Source organism: Danio rerio, chromosome 8 (assembly GCF_049306965.1).
Source record: "Danio rerio strain Tuebingen ecotype United States chromosome 8, GRCz12tu, whole genome shotgun sequence".
Classification (NCBI taxonomy): domain Eukaryota; kingdom Metazoa; phylum Chordata; class Actinopteri; order Cypriniformes; family Danionidae; genus Danio; species Danio rerio.
Window position 1 is genome coordinate 25,508,434 of NC_133183.1, and position 24,750 is coordinate 25,533,183.

The following is a 24,750-nucleotide window of genomic DNA, read 5'->3' on the forward strand; positions in this document are numbered from 1 at the left end:
CAATTTCTAAAGTAGGAAAACAAATTACTATTGAAGTCAATGGGTGCCAACTACCAGCATTTATCTAAATATCCCTTTAATGTATTTTAAAATGAGCTATGCTAACAGTGCAAATAATTTATATGAATTGCTCTTGTTTATGTGTTGTTGTATGTATTAGGTGTCCGTAAGAAGTTAATGTCTGTTTTACTAAACTTATTGTTAATGTTTAACTGCAAAACAAAGAAAAAGTTGTCTTAAAAGTTAAGTTCATTCAAAAGTGATAATTCAGTCATTATTTATACACGCATGTGCAACTCCTGGGAACACAAAAGGCAAATGTCTGGGGTGTAGGAAATGAAAACACTGTTACAATATCATAATTTCAATCTCTATTTAAATAACCAAAGCGTATGACTTAACACACTGAAACAGTAACTCTGCACATATGATGATGTGTGAACGCATTGAGTAAAACTGACCTTGGTGATCCAAAATGTATTGGTGCTATGTCACATGATAAATCACCATATGTTGTGTGCTTGAACTGTGCTTTAGGGCAAGAAGTGACTGAAAATACTTACATTTCAGTCCTGGGTTAAAGAAGCAACATCTGTCTTTAGAAGATGTTGTAAATAAATAACAATGTTAGACTTTAGCATTTTTTATAAACCTGTATTGATCAAAGTGAATCAAGTAACAAACATACATTTTTGTAATGATTTAATACATTTAAATACATAAAACAAGTAAAAAAAAAATAGAAAAATATGGACTATTCTAAGGAATGAAGACAAGTCAGTCAACAATAAATTATTTAAACACTGCAGATTTGTAGCTAAATTAATAGTGCTGTAAGAACAGCATATTAAAGGACGCTGTGGATTAAAAAAAAGTCTTAATAGTTATCGTTTTACTTGGCTCCTTAAAGATTAACTACTATAAATCATTATACTCATATCCATGTCTCGAATCGTCTAAACACAGCTTAGTCTTGTACTGAAATTCCACACTAATAATATTAGTTTATAATTAGCTTCTGCTTTCTGATCAAGCATGTGTCACTAATACGACTGTTATGATCTGAATCATCTGATTTTCTCTCAAGCCCTACAAAAACATCTCAAACATTTCACTTTGGTCCTGGACAGCGCACGTGCTTACGCGTCGCTCTCGTCACGAGATCAAAACGCGCTCTGCCTGTCGGGAACTCGAGTTTTAAATGAGTAGTCCAGTACTGCTGTCTCAAAGCTCTAAAACTCCACGTCCCATGATACACTGCGTCGGACACTCCTAGGTAATGACTTCCTCTCCAGAAAAAGCTGATATTGAAGAGACAGACTGAAAAAAGCTATTATTTTGACACTCCGTTTTTGCTAAAGAATGCGGTGAAAAGTACTAAACGGCTCGTTTGACACTGCGTTTTGAAATGTAGCCATGGCAGCCGAACGGTCGTCCTGGTTTGCAGACCTGCACAGGCTGTAGTGAAAGCGATGCTGGGGGTTTGCTGAAGCCTTATGATATTCATTTGCCTTGTCCGCGGTGGGGCTTTAATATTGCTACGGAAGACAGTCGAGCAGCTTTATCTGATCTCGTTCCGTGATGGAAGAAGTCGATAGGATTTTAATTCACTCTCTAAGACAAGCGGGCACGTAAGTATCTCAGATCTAACAGGTCCCTTCAGTTGTGACAAGTCATTTCCTCTGTGCCTCAGTGGACTGATTTGTATCTTTGGACGGAATAAAGTTATTTTATGTTGACATATTTGTGTTTGTGCTCTTCCAGAGACATTGACGAGGATGTTCAGAGTGTGAAGCAGTTCACCAGTGAGCTGATCGTGGAGGCGGTGGTCAGATGCCTTCGGGTGATCGACCCAGCAGTGGGCAATGGCTTGTCCCACTCGCTGCCCCCTGGCATGTCTGCCCGCTTCAGACTGGGCATGAGCCTGGCACAGGCCTGTCAGGTGAGAGACACACGAAGCCTAGATGTCATTCTGTGTGCCTGAGTCATCTTGACCCCTCACATCTGACTGTCAGCTGATAATCATTGAAAATGCATTACTGGTGGTGAATCAGCTCTGCTCTTTGTAAGTCTGAACGATGGTGTTATTGTATAGAGTCTATCGACATTCATAGTAGATTAATATCATCTTTTAGGTAAATAAAGAATTTTTTAAACATTTGATGAAATATTAGTAGATTTTTTTTGCAAATGATAATTCATGAATGAATGAATCATTCAGATGACATTTATATGTGACACAAGAAAATGAATGTTTATTATTATAACATTGTTTCAATTATATCAGTAATGGATAATATTTGTCATTTTGTCTCATAAGTAGTATTACTAGACAGGCTTCCCTCTAGTTAGTTGGTTAACTTTTTTTTTGGGGGGGGGGGGGGGGGGGGGGGGGGGTTGGTTCATTTGCAGCTTACACTCACATAGACATCTGACAACTTCACATTTGGCATTTGTTTAAATAAATCATTTCAAATCCTTAAGTACCTTAGAAGACCTACTCTAAATAAATATCAAGTATACGGGCCATCAACTGCATCAACTCTGCTAGGCAATTATGAGACTGCTTTGGTTGGAAATAATAGGGCATGGGTAAAATGTTCCAGAAAAAAAGGTCACAAATGTCATCTGAATAAAAGCTCAGCAGATTGATTCAATTATGAATTATTAATCGCAAAACCACCCTTGTTAATTTTTTTTTAAAAGTCCATTGTTTACCTACAAGATAATTTTAATCTACTATGAATGTCAACACTATAACACCGTCATTTGGACTTCAGATACAGGCAGGTGTCCCTCTAGTTAGTTAGTTATCTTTGAGTCTCCGTAGGGGGATTTCATTTGCAGCGTCACAGAGACATCTGACAATTTCACATTTGCCATTTATATAAATAAATCATTTAAAAACCTAAAATACCATGGCAGCCCTGCTCTAAATAAATATTCATCAATTGCATCAACTCTACTTGGGTTGGAAATAATGGGGCAAGGGGAAAATATTCCATTAAAAAAGGCTCACAAATGTTATATAAAGAAGAAAAACTACAGATGTATAATTTCTAATATATTTATGGGTTCTATATGTAAGCCAGGTTCTGTTGATTTAGCCATGATCATGAATCTTTTGGTTTAACTGACACAATACAATACACACAATACAAAATTTCTAATGTAAAAATTAATAAAAATTAAATTTGTATTAGTCATCACCAGTAAAATGCCATTTAGTTGTACATAACTCAAACTAGATTAACCCAGATTAAAAGGCAGATTTTTATATATTTTTCTTATACATGAGATTGCACTGATAAGAAGTAAATATGCCTACATTAATAACTATTACCACATCAAATCAATTTTTTTGACTTTGTGCTTATGTCTTTGCCTTTTATGCTTAGGATGTTGGATTTAAAGGAGAAATTGGCTACCAGACATTTCTCTACAGCAATGAACCAGAGATACGCTCTTTGTTCATGTTTCTGGTTGAGAGGCTGCCCAGAGAGAGTGCAGAGGCCTCAGACCAGCCTGCAGGTACTTTTAAATACTGTTTTTACACTAGCATGCTTGGCATATACTCTGATATTAATATGAAATTCATACATGTATTTCTTTTTCTTCTGCTTCATCTTTTTTTAAAGCCCATAAATGTAATCAGCTAAAAATAATTAGATTTTCCACTAACGTCAGACTTCACTCGTGACATTTACTGGTCTTCTTCAGTCATTTAGTGCTTTCTTCAAATTGACCTTCAGATATGCCTGTGTCTGACCACTAAATCATGTATATTCTTCTTTTGCAATTAACCATTTTAGAATAGTGAAAGATCTGTCACTATTTCTTTTTCAGTGCAGAATATTTATTCATCTACCAGTTACAATACACATTGTAACATTTAAATTTACATCTGCTGGTATCAAAGCCCCTTTTTTCCGCTAGGAAAAATAAAGTTTTTTTTTGCCTGCCAAAATATTTCCTGCAGTTAATATCTCAAGTTATCATCACACAGTTTTGACTTCTTAGAGTTTAAATCGATTGCTAAGTTTATAAATACTAATTTTAAGTTCAATTTCTTTTTAATCAATATGACAATGTTGTATTTTTATTAACCACTGGACAAATTTCAACCAACAGGAGTCAACATGATTGAGTATTTTTTAAATTAATGTTCACAATCTTTTCTTTGCTATAATAAATTGTGTTATAGAGATTTGCAATGATTCGCCTCAGTTTAAATGGTATTATTATCTAACATCAGTAATGAATTTCTGCTTGTGTAATTATAATGAAGTGGTGTGGTTTGTGATGTGATTAACTAGGGTGTTAATATAAGAGCTTTAAGCGCCCAGCATTATTCCCAGCATTCTTCAATAAACTAGAAATTATTTATACCCCCTAATTATCCTATATTATTTCAACACTTTTGATTGCTTAATATGTTTTATTATCTTGGAAAGAATTCAAAGTCAACTTTAGTTAATAACTTGTTAATGTAATTAGAAAGACAGCTGGATACCGGTTCAGACTCACTAAAGCAAACGCATTTTGATTTTTACTTTGTTTTTTCAGAGTAGTTTGCTTGCCTATGTTTGAGCCATCACATGTTTTTGTTCTGATTATTGAATTAAATGAATCTGAATAATGAGACTATTTTCTGACAATAGTCTACATTTATCCCTCCTCTCTCAGGAAAGTCTGTGCTGTTGCAGAGAGCCATCGCTGCTCAAATTAAAGCGCAGTTGTCAGTGCCTTGGCTTCCACCGACCTGTAGACTTCCTGTTCATCGCAAAACACAGGTATATAAACTTGAAATTCAGTGCTCAAACTAATGTATGAACATCTTTTAAATGCAAAATTCTCATAAAATACATACTAGTAATTCACTGTAGTAATATTTATATTTATAATTTTACAGTAGTCAACATTCAAAGTCAATCAAAAAAAATAAATAAAAAAATGTTGACTACTGTAGTTACAGCTATGGTAACGCATTAATTGACCACATAATTCTGCTAACCCCATTATTCTTTTTTAAAGCGCCATATGATCAGAATAACAAATGTTTTCATTGTTGGGATTAACAATCAGGGTTACTCCACCAAATAGGGATTTTCCAAATCATCTCTAATTAAAAAATTGGTTAAAGTAAACCTGTATAAACAATGAATATAACATGGCTAAAAATGGCAGCGTTTAATTGAAAAGACAGCTAGACAACAAGGGTTTTGTTTTACATTTTGAAGAAATGTCATCATAATTAAACATGTAATATGCATTACACAAATGTAATTATACAATCCTGAGAAACTGAGAATTTTGCATTGGTCTATATAGTGTGTGTCTATACACTACCTGACAAAAGTCTTGTCACCTATCCAAGTTTTTTGAACAACAGGTAATAACTTGACTTTTAGTTGATCAGTTAGTATCAGAAGTGGCTTATACGAAAGGCAAAGGCCTCTAGATTACACTTATTTTACCAAAATAAAATATGATGCCTTGAATTTTAATTATTTATTTATGACAGTAAGATCTGACTTTGCTTAAAAGTCTTGTCACTTAACAGAAATAATGCACAGTATAGAATATGGTGCAGTGCAAAAAGAATGAATATTGTGTATGATTCCCATGGGCTTGGATGACTGCATCTATACATCTCTGCAATGACTCAAATAACTCATTAATAAAGTCTTCTGGAATGGCAAAGAAAGCGTTCTTGCAGGACTCCCAGAGTTCATCAAGATTCTTTGGGATCATCTTCAATGCCTCCTCCATCTTACCCAGACATGCTCAATAATGTTCATGTCTGGTGACTGGGCTGGAGCACTTTGACCTTTCAGGAGCTTTGATGTGGAGTCTATAGTATGAGAAGGAGCTTTATCCAGCTGAAGAATTTGCCCTCTCCTGTGGTTTGTAATGTAATGGGCAGCACAAATGTCTTGATACCTCAGGCTGTTGATGTTGCCATTCACTATACAAATCTCTTGCACGGCCCCATACTGAATGTAACCCCAAACCAAGATTTTATCTTAACCAAACTTGACTAATTTTTGTGAGAATTTTGGGTCCATGTGGGTTTCAATAGGTGGTCTTCAGAATTTGTAATGATTGGGATGCAGTTCAACAGATGACAGTTCAACTGCTACTTTTCCAAATAAATAACGAGAAGTTAAGTTATTTTTTGCTCTTACAACTGGGATCGACGACAGGACTTTTATCTGGTAGTGTAAATATATCACCATGTTTGTCCAGTGGTATAATTACATCAACTTGAAAACTTTAAGGACAAAAAAACAAAACATTGAAACGGGGAAGTTTTTAAAAAAAAAAACATTTATTGATGTATTTATTTATTTGTATTTTTTTTTTGCTTTTATTCATACCGAATTTATGCATTCAACAAGTCATCTATTATGATCTCAGAAACTGAATGGTTACGTAAATGAGACGTGAGATTTTCAAGAATAACACATGTTCTGTTACAGAGGTACAGAAGCATCTTCCATGCTAACTAACTGAATGACATGTGTATGTGAATGTAATTTTAGAGTTCTGGCCCCTGCCACAGTTTCCACGCCCAGCCGCTGAGCCTCCCATGTTCACTGAAGGTCTCTTCCAGGAAACAGCCAAAAGGCAAGCTCATTTTTACTTGATTAACCCAACAAGCCCCTATAGATTTGCTGTGATATGTCTTCTACGTTGTGGTATTGTCCTTGTTGGCACTTGCCCCTGAAGTGTGACTACCCCGTTGAGGAATCTGACAAAAAACAAATTCAGCTCTTATGATTCATCCATCTAACATTAGTAGGGTTTTGATGTTCTTTGTGAATTCTCTCAGAGGTGCAAGAATACTGGAGGAATTATTTGTTGCCTGTGACCGCCCAGCCTTCCCAGCCTGCCTCAGTGCCAGCATCCCTCCTGGAGAACCACATCTCTGAACTCAGTGCCGCCCAAGAATGGGAGAGTGAATGGAACAGCCAAGGCCTCCTATCCAGACTCACACCAGAGGTTTTTCTAATTCCACCTTCAGTTTGAAATGGAGATTTCAAACCAAAAATTAAAATCTGCCATTACTATTTTAAGTTATTGTTCAGGCATCTTGTCATCCGTCTTGGTTCTTCAAGGCTTAGTTGTTTTGGGATTATTTTTATATTATAGTATTTCTATTATTTTCAATTTATTTTTTCTTTTCATTCAAAAATATATTTTGGTTTTCGTTTTAATTTATGTAACTCTAACTTATTTTTATAATCCTACTTTTTTATAATCTATATCTATATTATGCAGCTGGAAGGGCATTGCCACGTAAAACATATGGCAGAGTAATTGGCGGTTAATTTCACTGTGGCCACCCTAAATAGTTTAAACTTATAAGTAAATAAAGTGTAATATTTATAATTATTTTTTAGATTTGTTTCTGTCACCAATGACAAACTTTTTGTTAATTAAGTCTTCGAACAATTTTACTTTACATATAGTTACTTACAGGTTTGTCAGCCCATTAGATTTTTTTTAAATTTGTTACAATGTAAAATAAAAGTCAGGTGTGTTTTTGAATTACATGGGGGTGAGAAAATAAGGTGGGTAAAATAATTTTACTTTTAGGAGAACTTAAAATAACTTGAACAACTGATGACAGAATTTAAAATTTTGAGTTAACTCACTGCAAAACTCTTTGTATGAACATTTCATTATAAAGTTAATTAAAATCAGTCATCATGCATTATCTTATGTTGCCCTCAGTGCATATAAATATGTAGTCATGAATTATTAATATTTCTTATTCATAATATCAGTGCTGAAATGTTTATAGATAATATGCATTTTTGCAATTGAAATGATAAATATGTATGTATTAAACAGTGTATTATACTGTTTACTACACTTACTTTGGTCAAAACGGCAAAAACCTTCAGGTTTATTTTCTTTATTTTTTTAATATAGAGCTTAAAATATGCCAAAACAATCTGAATTTGAATAGTGTTCATTTGAATTATTAACAATTGTAGTTTTATAAATCTGAACATTTATACGCCATTAAAATGTTTTTGAAATAGAATTTCTTAACTTGAATATTGAAGATCTGACATTTAAGACCACTGAATTTAAGGCAGGTTTTTAAAGGCGTTTTTTCTAACTTCATTTTTTTTCAAATTTTTTTTTTTCTGAATTCCTAGAATGCAGATATCAAGTTAGTACAAATACAGTTTCAAGTGTCCAAGATGAAAAAATTCATAACATCAAATTTAATATTCTAAAATTCAAAACCAGAAACTTAGATAGCACAGAAAGTAGGTCAGGGGTCATCAACAAGGAAGAGTAGATGATCACCAAAAGTCAGTATAAAAATCTGCCATAAAAGTTCAGTTGTATTAAAATTTAGATATTCTATATTCAAGTTATGAAAGAAATACAAATAAAGAAATTCAAAACCATTTTTAATGGCATATAATATTCAATTTTATTAATTTACAATTGTTAATAATTCAAATGAACACAATTCAAATTCAGATTGTTTTGGCATATTTTAAGCTCTATATTTTTAAGCGTAGACAATGTAAAATATGTGATTGTAAATGCAATCCAAACTAGGTCAGTATGACAAGTATCAAGTTTTACAATATGTATCATATCATTTTTTTAATGGGGTATATGCATAGCTAGTTTTTTTCAGCCACGAAAAAAACTTCCGGCGAAAGGTTCATCTGAATGTAATGTAATTCAGTTACAATCATTTTACTAGACTTAAGTATTAATTTAGTTGTTCAAACATAAATTGAGTTTACACGCAAGCGCTATCAGGAGCAGCAGGCGAGCGTAGAAACTCCATTGAAAATCCTGTGGAAAATTATATTTTTTACAATGGAATTTAAGTCAGTGCTTCTTGTCTGATCTGAGGACCATTTATTTATCGTATATCATTCAGACACTTAAGATCATAGATATTTAGAAAAAAATCAGATCTTAAACCCCGCTATTTTGTAATGGTATGACCACCGGTATGAATTCACCGGAAGTGCTTGAACTAGCTCACTGAAAATTGAAAGTCTGAGTGCTTATTTCCCATTAAAGCATTATATTAAACGTATATATAATAATATTATATTGTAATAGTAATGATATATGTAGTATAACAATAGCTTAATAAATTGGCAGCTTTTAAATTTAAATTGATCTTTAATTCATTCAACCTCAGCATGACGTCTCTCTGAGCACGACGTCTAGGCTCCCCGTCTTGATAATAACAGTAACACAAGCATGTAAATATTTTTGCTGCCGTTCTGCTCTTCTTGATGGCGTCTCTATGGTAAAGGCATGTATCAACACGAGGATGGAGCACATAGATGTCTTTCACAGTGGTGTGATATTCAGCATGTATGTGTGCTGTGAGTGTACTGCTGCCCTCTCGCATCCCAGTACCACATTCTCACCTCACCTGCCCTCCAATTCACACTGCACTATTGTCTGACCCCTAGACGCCCTCCAAGGGTCCGGCATGTATTTTTAAGAAGCATTGCTGTTTCCACCTGGTAGTAACATGTTATGATTATGTTAACAAGAATTTGATTTAAAGTCTTCTCTTGGAGATGGGGATTTTTCATCATTTTGGTGCCTTGTTGTCGGTCTGTTGAACTCACTAGTGTCTCTTATGTCATCAAAAGTTTTTTTATAGAAGTCAGAATTTTAGAAATTATTGGATTTAATTTAATTTAATTTAATAATTAAGCAGGGCTTTTTGGCATGACTTGTAAAATATTGCTGATTACATAAACAATTAATAAAATCCCTATGGGTTTATTATATAATACATACATCCAAACAAACAATTAAAATTTTGATAAATATATACAAAAATAATAAAAAGGACTAATATGAGAATTAAAAAATATAATGAAAAAAATATTATTATAACAAAATACAATACAATCTGCAACTGTACATTTGCGTTCATTCAGATGGTTTGTAACAATGTTTCTGACTAGTAATGTTCTCTCTCTCTCTTTCGCTCTCTCTCTCTCTCTCTCTCTCTCTCTCTCTCTCTCTCTTTCGCTCTCTCTTTCTCTCTCTCTCTCTATCTCTCTCCAATGTCTGCATCTCCTGTTACTCACTCAGCTACTCTCTTATTCAGTCACTTGAAGCAGTTTGTCATGACGTTACAGCACACCACAATTTCACTTTGTCTATTTACCCAGAGGTTACATTCACTCTTTTGGCTGTTGATACTGTGATCTTCAATGCTTGTTTAAAGGTTAATAGCAAATGCAATAGAGAATGTCCTCTTATAATTTTAGTACATCTCTTGATATCTTAAAAAATGTTTTAAAACAGATGAGCAAAATGTGTGTCAAATAATCAGTAACAAAATAATAATTCACCGTAAGATTATGGAAGCATACGAGTAGCAGAATTCCTTTTTAAAAAATGAAATATGTAAAATGGCCAGCCACATTTCCGACAAGTTTTGATATGTAAATTTACTCACCTACAAATTTTAACATATCCAAGTTGCTAAATTAAATTGAATTAAATTAAATATTACATTTAAAAACTACATTTATATTTTTATTTATTCTTTATTTTATCAGAAATTATGAATTGAGAACTGGGTCCTGGCCAAAATGGCAGCACAAAAAGATTTAGATACAAAATTAGACACACAGACACAAGACTTCAAAAGATTTTTTACAAATATTTAGAGAAGGAATTGTTTCTAACACAATTACACTAATTTTATTCCATAATGTCAGACCAAAGGAGAAAGATGTGGTTTTATCAGACTTCGTACATACTGTAGGAACAATTACATGTAATTTATAAGAATTTAGTGTACTTTAACTACAAGTATAATATGGTAAAACGTTACAAATACAAGATAGCAGTTTACTCAATAATGCCCTAGTGGTGAATAGAATCATATTTTCTTCTCAACTTTCTTAAATGAAGAATGATGCGTGCTGTTTTCATCCATATATTACCTCTATTGTATTTTTTTGTCTTATTTGTGGTAATTTTCCTATTTGTTTATCACAGTTACTACTGTAATGTTGAAATTAGAATGAAGAATTATGTAATTTATTAGAAAGCTACATGGTTCAAAATGATGCACTATACAAATATTTTATATTACTCCTTTTTTTAATCCTGATTCTTTTATAACTTTTTTTAACTCTCCTGAACAGACAATTAATGAAAATATTAATTCTTTTACCTTTTTATATAGAATTAAAAACGTGCATAAATATTGTTGTATATATATAGTTGAAGTTAGAGTTGTTAGCCCTCCTGTTAAATTAATTATTTAATTTTTCCCCAAGTTCTGTTTAAAGGATAGAAGGATATTTCTTAACATGATAAATTTATAACTCATTTCTAATAACTGATTTCTATTATCTTTGCAATGATGACAGTACATATTATTGTTTGACTAGATATTTTTAAGATGGTAGTATTCAGCTTAAAGTGCAATTTAAAGGCTTAACTAGGGTAATTAGCCTAATTAGGCAAATTAGGCAGGTCATTGTAAAACAATGGTTTGTTATCGAATTTAAAAACAATACTGCTTAAGGGGGGTAATTATATTGACCTTTTATTTTTAAAATAAAAAAAAAATCAGCTTTTATTCCGGCCAAAATAAAATATAATCTGAAATGCTGTGAAAATTAAATTACTTCTTTACATATCACCTGAGAAATGTTTGAAAAAGAAGAAATAATTCACAGGATGGCTGATAATTTTGCCCTCAACTATATATGTTTATGCTGTGACAAATTCTCAGTGGTACCAAAAATGTTATCAAACATCAATTGCTATTGTTTCAAAGTTCAAAGAAGTTCCTGTATCGTGACAACACCTCTTGTCTGTTGTTGTTTCAGGAGTACAGATCTCGAAAGAAAGCCCGGCTGCAAAAGCGAATCGAGGAGCAGCTTAGAACGGCAGCTCAGCCTCGTCCAGACACACACGGAGCCACGCGCTCCACTTCTGACCTCGCAGAGCTGCTGCAGTCATTCGGTGGAGCCTCCACTGGAGGAGATGTGCTGACCAAAGGCACACGTTTCACCCACACTGAGAAGTTCACCTTCACACAGGTACATATCAGATAGTGTTTGCTCACACAGTGATGTGCCAGGAGCCCCGCACTTACTGGAAAATCCAACATTGTGTAATCCTGCTTTCAGCCATGGAAAATATCATACATGTGATGGAAAATAAAATATAATTACAGGACAGTTAGCTTTTAAGTTTTTGGGAAATTTTTATTTAAGCTTTCTAGGCATTGAAATGTTCTAGAAATACATACTGAAAGATCCATCAAAAGAAATGTCTATTTTTGTGTTGAGTAAAAATAAAGTGCTGATTTGATGTATTGACTGACTGTAAACGTGTTGCTCACAGCAAAAATAGCAGCCCGTCGGTAGACTGTCATGTAATCTAGGGAGAGACAGATGTAGATAGTATTAATAGTCCTTAAAATATGCTTTCTCGACAGTACTGACTTTTTATTTTAGTTTTCTTTTTAATGTAATGGACTATAATACATCAATATAAATATGCCTTTCAAAACAATTTCTTATTTTTACTATTAATATTAATAATAAAAAGATGATGGAGAAGAAACAACATAATTGAAAACATAATAATAATGTTTTTAATCTGAATAATGTACTTGTACAACCTCATAAATGATGGCCTTTCAAAACATTTATTATTATTATTATTATTAATTATTCACAAATAATAAATAAATAGATGTTTATTATGCCAACCAATACATTACAAAACAGCTTTAACATTTATTAATAATCCTTTCAAAAGACAATTATTTATTCATTTGAATTATTATTACTTTTTATACATCTGCTTAATAGGTTTTTGACAAATAAAAACAGGGCTCACACGGTCATGGAACACCTGGAAAAGTCATGGAATTTTGACATGATGTTTTCCAGACCTGGAAAAGTTTTGTAAAAACAGAAAAAATCACAAAGTTTTGGAAAAGTCATGGAAAACAGATATCTGTATGCTTGAAAATAGGTTATTTACTTCTTTTTTTGTCCTTGGACAATCACATACTCGCACATTATTAGTGCGGTATAAACATCATCAAATTCAATTTTGCATGGGTATAAATATAAATAAAAACTAAAATAGATTGTTTCGTGTTTTACGATATGCTGTAATAAATTTGAGCATGCCTTGTTTTTCTTTTACCACGTATATATAGACATTGCATACACATTAGGTCATGAAAATTTACTTGAAGTAAAAATGTGTATGAACCCTGTAAAAAGTCTTTTGGTTTATAATATTCAAGTTCTATTAAGATCCTTTATCCACATTATTTATTCCTCCTTGGAGTCTGTATCATAGTTTTATGATGTTTAGGCTTGTAACTAAAAAACTAAATGAATGTTTACTGTTAACTGTTTGTTTAGGAACCGGAGAAAGCCGTCCAGCAGATGGCAGCAGCAGCAAGTGCTCTCCCCAGCTCTCAGCAGTCAGAGGAGGATCTAAAGGCTCAGCAGGAAGCTGAACTCTCTGCTCTGCAGCAACAGTTGCAACAACTCTCCGTCCAAATGGAAGAAGTGGGTGGAGACATTAAGCAGCTCACGGTGTCCATCCAGCAGGTAATGTCCACTCAGAAATCTAGAGTGGTTCCCTGATCTGACAGTGTGAACAATTAGGTTGTGTAAAGTAATTTAGGGCACTGTTTAGGACAGGAAGGACCTTGGCTCACTGGTGGTGACATGAGGACATCGTCATTGCACAACATCACTACTCATTTTCATGAACAACAGCAGAGCTGATGTTTTCAGACATTAGTTTTTTAAAGGTTATTTAAAGTACATTATTGATATAAAATGTTGATTGTTTCATATACCCACAATATTTCTGCCATGAATCAATTTTAAAAATCCATTTGATTGTGAACTACATTTAATGCTCAAATAACTTTTCAAAATGTCCATGGTTGCTTGTAAAAAAAAAAAGGAAAAACTAGGAAATAGAGAAGAGCCAAAGAAGAGAGGATAGTGATTGCAAAAAAACATATTTGTTATTAAGAAAATGATCTTTTTGTCTTGGACAAACTGTAGATATGTTTGATAAGAATTGGTCTGAATGGTTATTGCATACAGGTAAACAGATCAGTGTATAAGCAACTTTGGAGTGCTTGGAAATGAGCATGACGTTTTTGTTTCCCTATAGGCAGTATGTGAGGTATTTACTAAGCATTATGGGCTTAAAGCTGCTCTACCATATATGCTTTTGTTTGCTGCTGGTCCTATTCATTACACTTGTTTCCCACTTTTATTTCTGACAGGATTATAAGCTCTGTTAAAAATTTAACTGTATAGGTGTCATTAAAAAGGACATAATTATGTAAGAATTATGTAAAAGCTTTATGTGGCTTCTCTGGTGACCTGTTTGTCCTGTTCTTTATATATTTTTATTTTCAATTATTTGTTTGGTTAGTTAAAATTGTAAAAAATATATTGTTATATTATTTTATTGTTGTAATTAGTGTTATTATTATTTTAAGTGTAATCCATTAGCTTGTTCTATGCTTGTCTTTTATAATTAAGAAAACTTTCAAAATGGCAGTTTCCCTGATCAACTAGGGAGATGATTGAGATGCACACATAGACTTTAGGGCTGCATGATATTGGAAATTCTAACATTGCGATATTTATATATATATTTTTAATTTTGTGATCTATATTGCAATATAAATACAATTTTACCAGATTACTTAATATCTCTATTTGGAAAGAACTTATATTGTTAGATCGATTGGGATGATTCTCCAGTGGTAATGCATCTCCATAAAAATGTTTGGGTCCTTAACACATTTTTGTGGTCTGTGCTATTTGCAGTGCATTTTTGTAATCGCATGTGCGGCGAGTCTAACGGTATTCAAGTACATTAACTGAATGATAAAAATACAAATTATTTAATAGAATCAATCATAGTTATGGTAACAAAATGGTGTAATTTCTTATGCATAAATGCTTTTCAGGTTACAGGCTTCAAAAAGATATGCAAATGATGAATTACAATGCAAACTCAACATTGCATATATCCTGTGATGTGACTATTGCGAGTGATCACATTACAATATCGATGCTGAAACTTTATTTATATATATATATATATATATATATATATTATGCTGCCCTAATAGACATTATATTGGATGCATAGTAATTCACACTTTATATTGCATAATTAATGATGTAACAACTTTAACATGAGGAAATAATTTTTAAATTCTTCCATGAGTAATAAATAAATGCATTACTTTTTTAAAAACTTTGCTGACACTTTTTCTTGTTTTTAGGTGACAGATGAGCTGCAAACGAGAGAAGTGACTAACGCTGAGAGGGAGAATTCAGTCAAAATAAAAAGACAGACCATTGACCTTCTTCCTGACGCTGAAAACAACCTGCTCAAATTACAGGTACACAAATCATTCCACGTTCACATCTGCCATCATAAGGAAAACAGTAAAAGCTGGCATAACAGCACAGAGGAGCACAATGAAAGCACATATAATAGCCTGTGACTGATGGCATGTTTGTGTTTGTCTGTTCTGTGTGTGTGTTTGTGTTTTGGTAGAGTCTGGTGGAGTCCAGCTCTAAACGAGTGGTTCAGTTGGCCTCACAGTGGGAGAAACACAGAGTCCCGTTGATTGATGAGCACCGCAGGCTAAAAGAGCTGTGCAGCAACAGAGAGGTGCCTTGTGTTCTCCACCCATATAGAAAAAAACATGTCATATGTGCTTCTGTCTAGATATGGTTTTTCTGTCATTTTAGTTACTTGTTTATCAGCTAATAACTGGCTGGTTTGTTTATCTTACATATGTTGTTTGAGAATAACTAGTCATTTAAAAAAATTACATCATTTTTAATTTTATTTGTTTTTTCCTAATAATTTTAATCTAGTTTTAGGGCAAATCCTTAAGAGCTTCACCAAATGATTTGACCAGTTTTAATTTTTCTTGAAGGGTTGACTTATTCATTCATATGTTTATTGCTAAAATTTGGAGAATTTTATTTCCAAAAAAAATTAAGATTTATAATGGAATATAATTTTTCTATGTTTTTTTATGTTTTAACATATTTTTTATGTTAAAAATTAGAGCATCACAAAGTTGTATCAGTAAATCACTAATGTAGTTTTGATTAACAGTTTAAATTGGCAGTTTTTTTATTTTCTGTTTTATTATTATTTTCTGTTGCGAGTTTTTTATTTATTTTAACACGTCTAATATACTTGCAAGTAATTTTTGCCTTTTATTTTTGTTGTAAAAAAAAATTGAGAAAAATTGTTTTGTTTAATCTTTTTTTTTTCAAGCTCAAGCTTGATTAAATAAAAAAAAAAAAAAAAATATATATATATATATATATATATATATATATATATATATATATATATATATTTATTTATTTATATATATATATATATATATATATATATATATATATATATATATATATATATATATATATATATATATATATATTTATTTATTTATATATATATATATATATATATATATATATATATATATATATATATATATATATGAGTAATATCACCCTTTTAGCAGTATGATATGGCTGTATATTGTATACTGCTATAAGTGTGATATTGCATTTATACAACAGTTTGACGGCATAATTGTGTATATAAAAAAAGTAACATGGATGGTTTCAAAAAACGTTTTGTCAGAGGAACTACTTTCTTGTTCCGTTCATTCACATCTGCAGGTGGCGTCAGAACAGCAGAAACAGTTGCTACTACACAAACATCACTTTAGAGCTAGTATTTGAAAAATTTGTTAGCATAATGTCTAAAGTTACAACAAATTTTGATTTTGCTGACATTTCAAGAATATAAGGCGGAACAGCATAAAATGTCATCAATCTACAGAGATTTCCCAGTATTTCTCTGTTGCAATCAGGAGATCAGCATAATTAACCCCGAAAAACCTAGAGCAGAGCAAACACTACCAAATTACTATAGTGTAAATGCAGCACTACAAAATACAAAAAAGAGAGATCGACTTGGAATGTGATTTACCTGTTCTTTAATGATTTGTTAAGCTGTAGTTTGAAACTTACGCTGAAAAAAATGTATTTTTGTCCTTAAAAACCTATTATGAGGTCTCTGATGCAATTTTGTGGCAGAGTCAAAAGTACATTATATTGTCCAACAGCTGCAATTGTTGAACTGTAGTCCTCTGCCTGCTGTTCGTGTGGGTGGAGTAATACACAAAGGTGAAGAGACTGTACAAGTGCTGATATTACTTTAATATCTCACAGATATCAAACAATCAGATTCGAGAACCAAACAGAACTGCTGTAATATATAATATTATTTTTGCGTAACTAAAATAATTTTTAGATAATAGAAACAATAATGAATTGAAACATTGAAAAATAAATAATGATAAAACAACACAATAATAATAATAATAGTAATAAAATTTAAAAGTACATGTTTAAAAACAAACAATTTACATAATATTCATATATGTTTCCCAATGATGATTAACATCCTTCTGCTTGCCATTGATGATATATGTTAGTCTGTAGTTGTGTTTTTACATTTAATTTATATTATTATATTTAACGATGTCCATGTCATCAATCTTGTATTTTGTCAAAAAACAAACACGGTTATCCAATTTTTTGTTGTGTATAAAAGCCTGTGATTACACTGTTGAATGTATCTTTATTTTAATCACAGTATTTTGATGAAGGTATATTTAGTAGTAGACATGAAGCCAAAATTATGACCTTTAAATTATTGTCTGCATTTCTGTTATGTAAACTTTCACCCTAGTCTGAGTCCTCCAGGAAGCTGTCAGAGATCAAAGACCTGCATGACAAAATCCGACAGTCTGCCGAGGAGGCCAAAAAGAAGGAAAGCCTGTACAAGCAGCTGGTATGGAGACATTTTGATTATTTATTTATTTTACCTCTCAGCTCTGCATTTCAAATATTTATGAAATGCATTTACCACTTTCACCATGTTCTGACCAGGCAGCCACACAAACAAAACTAAGTGCAATAAACCACCTGTTCCATGGTAATGAGTTTATGTCCTGATTAACCCCACCCCCCTTCAAATATCATTGGTCCAAGAAAAAACTTCACTTAAATATTTAAATCACACACCAGAAACAGTCCTATTGTCTCATATTATTTAAACAGACAAATGTACGTGTTGTCTAAAAAAGCATTTCAGAAGTAAAGTTAGTTATTTATTGTGTGTTGGTTTAACATTCAGATTGTTTAAGTTCTCCCCCTCAAAATGTTTTTTTTTCCCCCAGCTAACAGAGTTTGAAACGCTGTCTAAAGATGTGTCTCGCTCTGCCTACACCATCAGGATCTTAGAGATCGTCGGCAACATAAAGAAACAGAAGGAGGAAATCACTAAGGTCTCTGATTGAATTCAACCCTTTATCTAGCCTGCAATAAAATACTTCATCTTGAGTTCATGACCTGTGTCTGTAGACATTAGCTTCACATTTGAAGTCCGCAGCCCTTCTGAAGGCTTTTGACCTCTGACCTTATTATTCGACCCCCTGCAGATTTTGTCGGACACAAAGGACTTGCAGAAAGAGATTAACGGCTTGACGGGGAAACTGGACCGAACATTTGCCGTCACAGATGAACTGGTGTTTAAGGTCTGTCATATGAATTACGTTCTTTAAAAATGAATAAATAAACGTGTATAAGCTACCATTTGAAAGACTGGTGTATGTAAGATTCAATGTTATGAAGTCTCTTTATGTAATGAAAGACTAAACAAATCGCACCTATATGGTAAAATATTATAACAGTTTTGTTACGGTGTAAAATTATCAATCAAATATTTTCTTCTTCCATATTTCTGTCTATCTTGAAATCAGTTTTTTTAGTATTATTTAGATTACCTCAAATGTGTTCGCTATCAGACATTAATAACTTGTTGAATCTTTTTCATGGAAACTCACTCTAAGACTCTCTAACAGGTTCAAGATTTAATACTATATAATTTTTTTTAAAACAGGACGCCAAGAAAGATGAATCCGTCCGCAAATCTTACAAGTATTTGGCTGCTTTACATGAGGTATGTGTATGTGAATATCATGATAAAGTTAGCCAATAAATATACATAATACATAATGCATTTTGATAATGTATCTGGTCTTAATTGATTTCATAAAATTTTTATAATTTTGTCTATAAATTAATTGTATTCCTAAATGTAGGCGCTGTGTTGAACACTTTGTTGTCATGTGTCATGAGTGGGGCCAGACAGAATCTACTGACATTTTTTGCAATTTCTGCTGAGAATTCTGTAAAAAAAATCTGTGGATTTATGTGGACAATTTTTGGTGTATCGTTACTAAAAACTTTAAAAAATAATGTTTTTACTTGTATTTAATGTTTACAATGCAAATCCAATTAGCTCCACTTATTTTGTAAACAAAGATTTGATAGGCAGATTCCGTGTGGGCCTATCATGAGGCATTATGTGCTCAATCCATGAGACAACAGTGGCTTTTTATACTCTGGCAAAGTCCATTTAAGGCAAGACATTTCACTCGGTGCCGTCTTTGGCAGTACAGTATGCGTGGGCATGATTGGGAGACATCACATTCTCCAAAACTGTTAGCCAAGCTTCCGATTAAATGACATATTTGGAGAAACCAATAAGATTGAACAACAACCATGTCATAAGTCTAGTTTTAAACGTTCAAACCAAACAAAATCAGAAAAAAAATGTTCAGGTTGCCCAAGATAAATGCTTATGCGCACTCAAAAGGAACAAGATCACGACACCAACCTCATTTATGGCTGTTTTACACATTATCATCCTCCGAATAATGCCTTGTCAGATCGCGCTACTCTTCTAAAGTAATCAACAACTTGGTCTTGACTGAGAATCTCCTCTAGAAGTGACAGTGACACTCTGTTTGAGTAGTTGCTGTCATGTGATGTGCATTTGACAGGATTGATTTTACCTCGTGTTAGTTTTATACAGATTACAAAACTAAAATGCTTTTGTTTTCAAGTGTAATGGGTTCAATTAAAAATAGAGATTTTAAGCTTTATGTGGATATACTTATGTCTGTGAAGCAATTATTCACTGAGATTCCAGTTGGTTTGTTGACCACATAAATTGTCATAAAAGCACGCGTCTGGTCTCAGCTTCTCCCTTAGAGAAACGTCAGTCTATAGCCATCATCGATTGGCCTCAGTACTAGTAGGCGGGCTTCAGTAACTAAATTGAAAGTTACACTTTTCCTCATTTAAAACTGTATTAGCGACATGTCTTGTGTATTATATAGTCTTTGGCTCTAGTCATAAGCAGTACTTTAATCCATCTGTTTAACATCTAAAACATATTAAACACAAAAGAGTTAAGAGCCTTTAGCGACTACATGCTTTTAGCATTTTTTCCTGCAAGAGATTTTTCATTTTCATCATTCTAACTTTTTTGTGCTCCCAGAACTGCACTCAGTTGATTCAGACCATCGAGGACACAGGAACCATCATGAGAGAAATCCGAGATCTGGAGGAACAGGTGTGAGACAAACCAGTATTTAGAGGCACTTTCATTTGTCAAGACTTATACAAACATGCCTCCATGTCACTTTTCGACTGTGAGAAAAGTAGGTCAGATGCTCAGACTGTTCTGACTTGGTGTGATAAGTCTTTCGTAACTCATTGAACTTGCAGTTCTAACAAGCAAAACTTCCTATAGACCCACATTGACAGAATGATTAAATGAGCCCAGACTATAGAGCTCAACTAACTGGTTCCGGAAGTTATATCACCATTCATTTATATATTGGGAAATTGATTTTAAACATTCACTGATAAACCTTTAAAACAAACCTTGTGAACTCTTAGGGTGTTAATCGATTGCATATGCTTTTTTTCTTTTATTTAAACTTATGAAATGATTGTTTAATAGTAGACTTCAGGCAAAAAAACTATTTGGCACATGATTCCATGCCGAAAATAACAATCAGAGTTGCTGTGTTATGTATTTACAGCTATAGAACTTAAACACTTAAAAATTCACAATTTCTCAGAATTTACTATTTATAATTATTTGTTTTTGCATATTAAAAGTACTCCTGTGGTTTGAGACATATTTTTATTCATTTTTATAATACACAATACCAATGTTTGAACTTCAGGACAGTTAAAACAATCAGAAACATTTTGTTATTATAACAATTTTAATTTTCTGAAATAAAATGGCTATAAGATTCTGGGGTGTAAGATTCTGTAATCTATAAGATTCATGGGGTATAAGATTCTGGACATTTCTGCTTAGAATTTTCTTAAAAAAAAATCTGTGCATTTATGCAGATGATTTTAGGAGTATTGTAACTAAAAACTTAATAAATGAAATAAAAAAAAATATATGTTTTAAAGTTTTATTTAATGGTTATAATTCAAATCCAATTAGATCCACTTCTTTGGTAATATAAGTGGATAAAAAATATCACAGTTTCACTGTATTGTGATTACTGCTGTAAAATATATATATATTTTTAAATGTCTAGGTTAAAAACAAAAACTTTTGAACACAAAATAGTTTTTTGAGAAACATTTATACTGTTTTGGAACAGTTAACGTGTCAGGCTAAATAATAATAATAATTTCTGCTGAAATAAGACTTCTGCTGTCTTCATTAGTTTCAAGCACACAGATTTCTTTACAATTTAAAATGGCATCTTTGGAGATCTTTTCTGCTGGAGATACTGTTGTTCTAAAAAAAAACAAAAAAACAATTTAATTAAAAAAAAAATTTTGAACACATATCTTTGGCTGTTTTAAAACCTTAACTTTTCTAGATTGCGGTATACCTTGAAAATGGTTATAATCCCATGCCTAATATTGACATAATTTTGCTTGAAATTTGTAAAAAATGTTCTCAGACTCTTATTAAATATAGCAAACCTTTGGCGTTTACTCAAACTCATATCTAAGAATTTCAAGTGGTCTCTTAAGTTTTTTCAATAACTGTATTATTTAACATAATATATATATATGTGTATATATGTATATATATATATGTATGTATGTATGTGTATATATATAAAATAGCAAAAAAAAATTACATACATTGTTTCTGTTGATGTTACAAACAATTTGAAATGAGCTCTTTTATATTTCTCTAATGATTTTAATTGAATTTTATAATTCAGTATGGGATTTTAGTTATTTCCCTTATTAAAGGCGTAGATTTACAGAAACTGAAAATTATCATCATTTACTCAGCTTTCACTTGTTCCAAACTTGTTTGACTTTCTTCTGCTGAACACAAAAAAATATTATAAAGAATGCTGGAAACCTGTAACCATTGACTTCCTAGGTGTTTGTTTTACTACTATGGAAATCAATAGTTACATGATTTCAGCTTTCTTCAAAATATCTTCTATGTTTAACATAATAAAGAACCTCACAGTTTGGAAACATTAAGGGTATGTAAATGGTAAGTAAATTTTCTATTTTAGGTGAACTATCCCTTTAAATGCATGGTTTTATGCTTTTTTTCCAGTTTTCAAATAGTTAGCTTTAACTCAAAGTTCATTTTTGTATACACTTTTTTTGCTTGAAGGTTTATAACACTTTTAATAAACGTAAGGGAACCAATACTGCTGAAAAAGTGTTCAGTCATTATAGTACCCTGTTAACCACCCGTTCCATCTGTTGGCTGTTAGTTTAGAAAACTAGCTTAGTATCTGTCTGTAACATGCTAGTACTGCGATAATGGTTACTAGCAACTGCGTAGCAACAATCTAGAAAGCAACCACCCAGAATAGCATACAGGCACGTAGCAACACCCTAGTTGTTAAAATTCTTTCCACCAATTTTGAATCTCTTGTTTTTGTTTTGTAGATTGAGACTGAAAATGGCAAAAGGACAGTTAGCAATCTAGAGAAGATCCTTGAAGACTACAAGGCCATCCGTCAGGAGAACTCAGCTCTTGCTGCCAAGATCCGGGAAGGCTGAGGTCTGTCTCTCCGTCTATGTTTGACGGTACCAGAAAATGAAACCCTGGCCTGCTGAAATGAGAGCTGCTTCGAGAGACGACGGTTTGGCTCCATCTGCGTCAGCCCTCCATCCGAAATAATCCTCATCACGTCAGCAACTTTCAGCTCTTTATTGAGGGTTTTAACACAAGAGTTTTTTGCATCAAAATGACACAAATTTGAAGAAATATTAGTTAAAGCTAACTCTGATCATTGTGATGAGATTCAGTTTTTTAACAAAAAGCTTGGACTGCAATAATTTGGGAAGGACCGGTACTGGTGCTTCAGCTTGGTAAAACCTCTTTGTTATAAAGTGATAACCATATTCTGAAAGTTAGCCGTGGTCTCTGACTGTTGTCCATTTAAATGGGTTGAACTTCTCATGAACCGTACTAGTTTCGGACCGTTTGATTGTGCTTGGAGGATAGTGGGCTGATAACAAGTTAAAACACTCATGAACAGCTTACCTGTTTTGTATTAAAGCATTCATTTGATAACATATCTGTTTGTTTGGCTCTGATGGATCCTTTGATCTTGGTTCAAATATTCATCATTGAAAGTTATACTGTCACAAGAAGTACTGTCTGTAGGAAAACACATTTAAGTGTCTGATTGACTAACACTGATGATTGTCCCAATCAAAATGATTTTCAAGACTTTCATAGTTTATGCCTGTCTTTGGAATGTTTGATTTTAGAGATTATATGGAAGCGAATGTTTTGTAATTTACCATGACTTGTATACTGTGCATCTGCTCAATCTCTGAACATGATGTTCTGTTATTTCACCAAGCTGTCACCGGATGTTATTTTCTTGAGGACAGACTAACTTCCTGAGGAATCATCTATCTCTGATTTAGCATCAGGAATGAGGTTTTGACTTTAGAATGTAGATATTTGACCATTCAGTTTGTCAAGATGTTGTTTACTGTAATTATTTGAGTGGTGCTGCTCAATTTGGGAGAAAGTAAAGATACAGAATCTACATCAAAAGGAATGTTTTGTGGTTTACCACAAATCAGATTTTATATATGAAAACATGTTAATTTTTCCACTTGCTGTCCTTGGGAAGTTATTAACTTATTTGACAAAATATTTCTCATTTACATTACACTCCTATCTAATATAAATGTTACTTTAAGAAACTTTTTAAAAAGTAAAAGCAATAAAATCATAGGCCTAAATGGGGTAAACACACACACACACACACACTTGTTTGTCACGTGGGCCATGTGTTGAAATCTTCTTTTGATGTAAAAGGTGATAACGACCATTTTTTTCCACACAAAAATGTCCCAAAACCACACGTTCCATCTGCGTTTACGTGTTTGGCGTGTGGTTTTTGTTTTCCCTGTTTTCTGTAATCATAGTTGCAATTAAGTTTAGGAATTAAATTTTATACCCGAAATGTTTTTGACAATATATAACGGTGATTCGGTTATTTTGATCAGGATTCTTCTGAGTCTGTCAAACAGTCCTCTGCAAAACTCTAGCCACACCCTGTTCCTTACGTTTTCAATGAATGTTGTATGATTTTCAATCTCGATGCAGCTGGAATAAGCTAGTTATTTCCGATATAAAATGACCATTTAGCAGCAACATTTGCGTCTTTACTCCCTTTAATTTATGTCCTGTTATTTATAACAAGTTGTGAATCAAATGAATGTGTGTAAAACGTGATTTCAGCACGACCTGAAATCGACTAAT

General features: G+C 32.7%; 1 protein-coding gene across 1 annotated transcript; it reads left to right on the forward strand.

Annotated features, from left to right (window-relative positions):
- Positions 1–1,249: 1,249 nt before the first annotated feature.
- ccdc22 (CCC complex scaffolding subunit CCDC22) lies at positions 1,250–24,227 on the forward strand. Its single transcript, NM_001025485.1, is given in 16 exon segments — positions 1,250–1,631; positions 1,765–1,942; positions 3,399–3,531; positions 4,687–4,793; positions 6,546–6,630; positions 6,836–7,005; positions 11,871–12,083; positions 13,431–13,622; positions 15,335–15,454; positions 15,613–15,729; positions 17,845–17,946; positions 18,335–18,442; positions 18,596–18,691; positions 19,057–19,116; positions 20,503–20,577; positions 22,911–24,227. Coding segments are annotated over 16 exon segments (1,920 nt in total). The 5' UTR covers positions 1,250–1,581; the 3' UTR covers positions 23,025–24,227.
- The last annotated feature ends 523 nt before the right edge of the window (positions 24,228–24,750 follow it).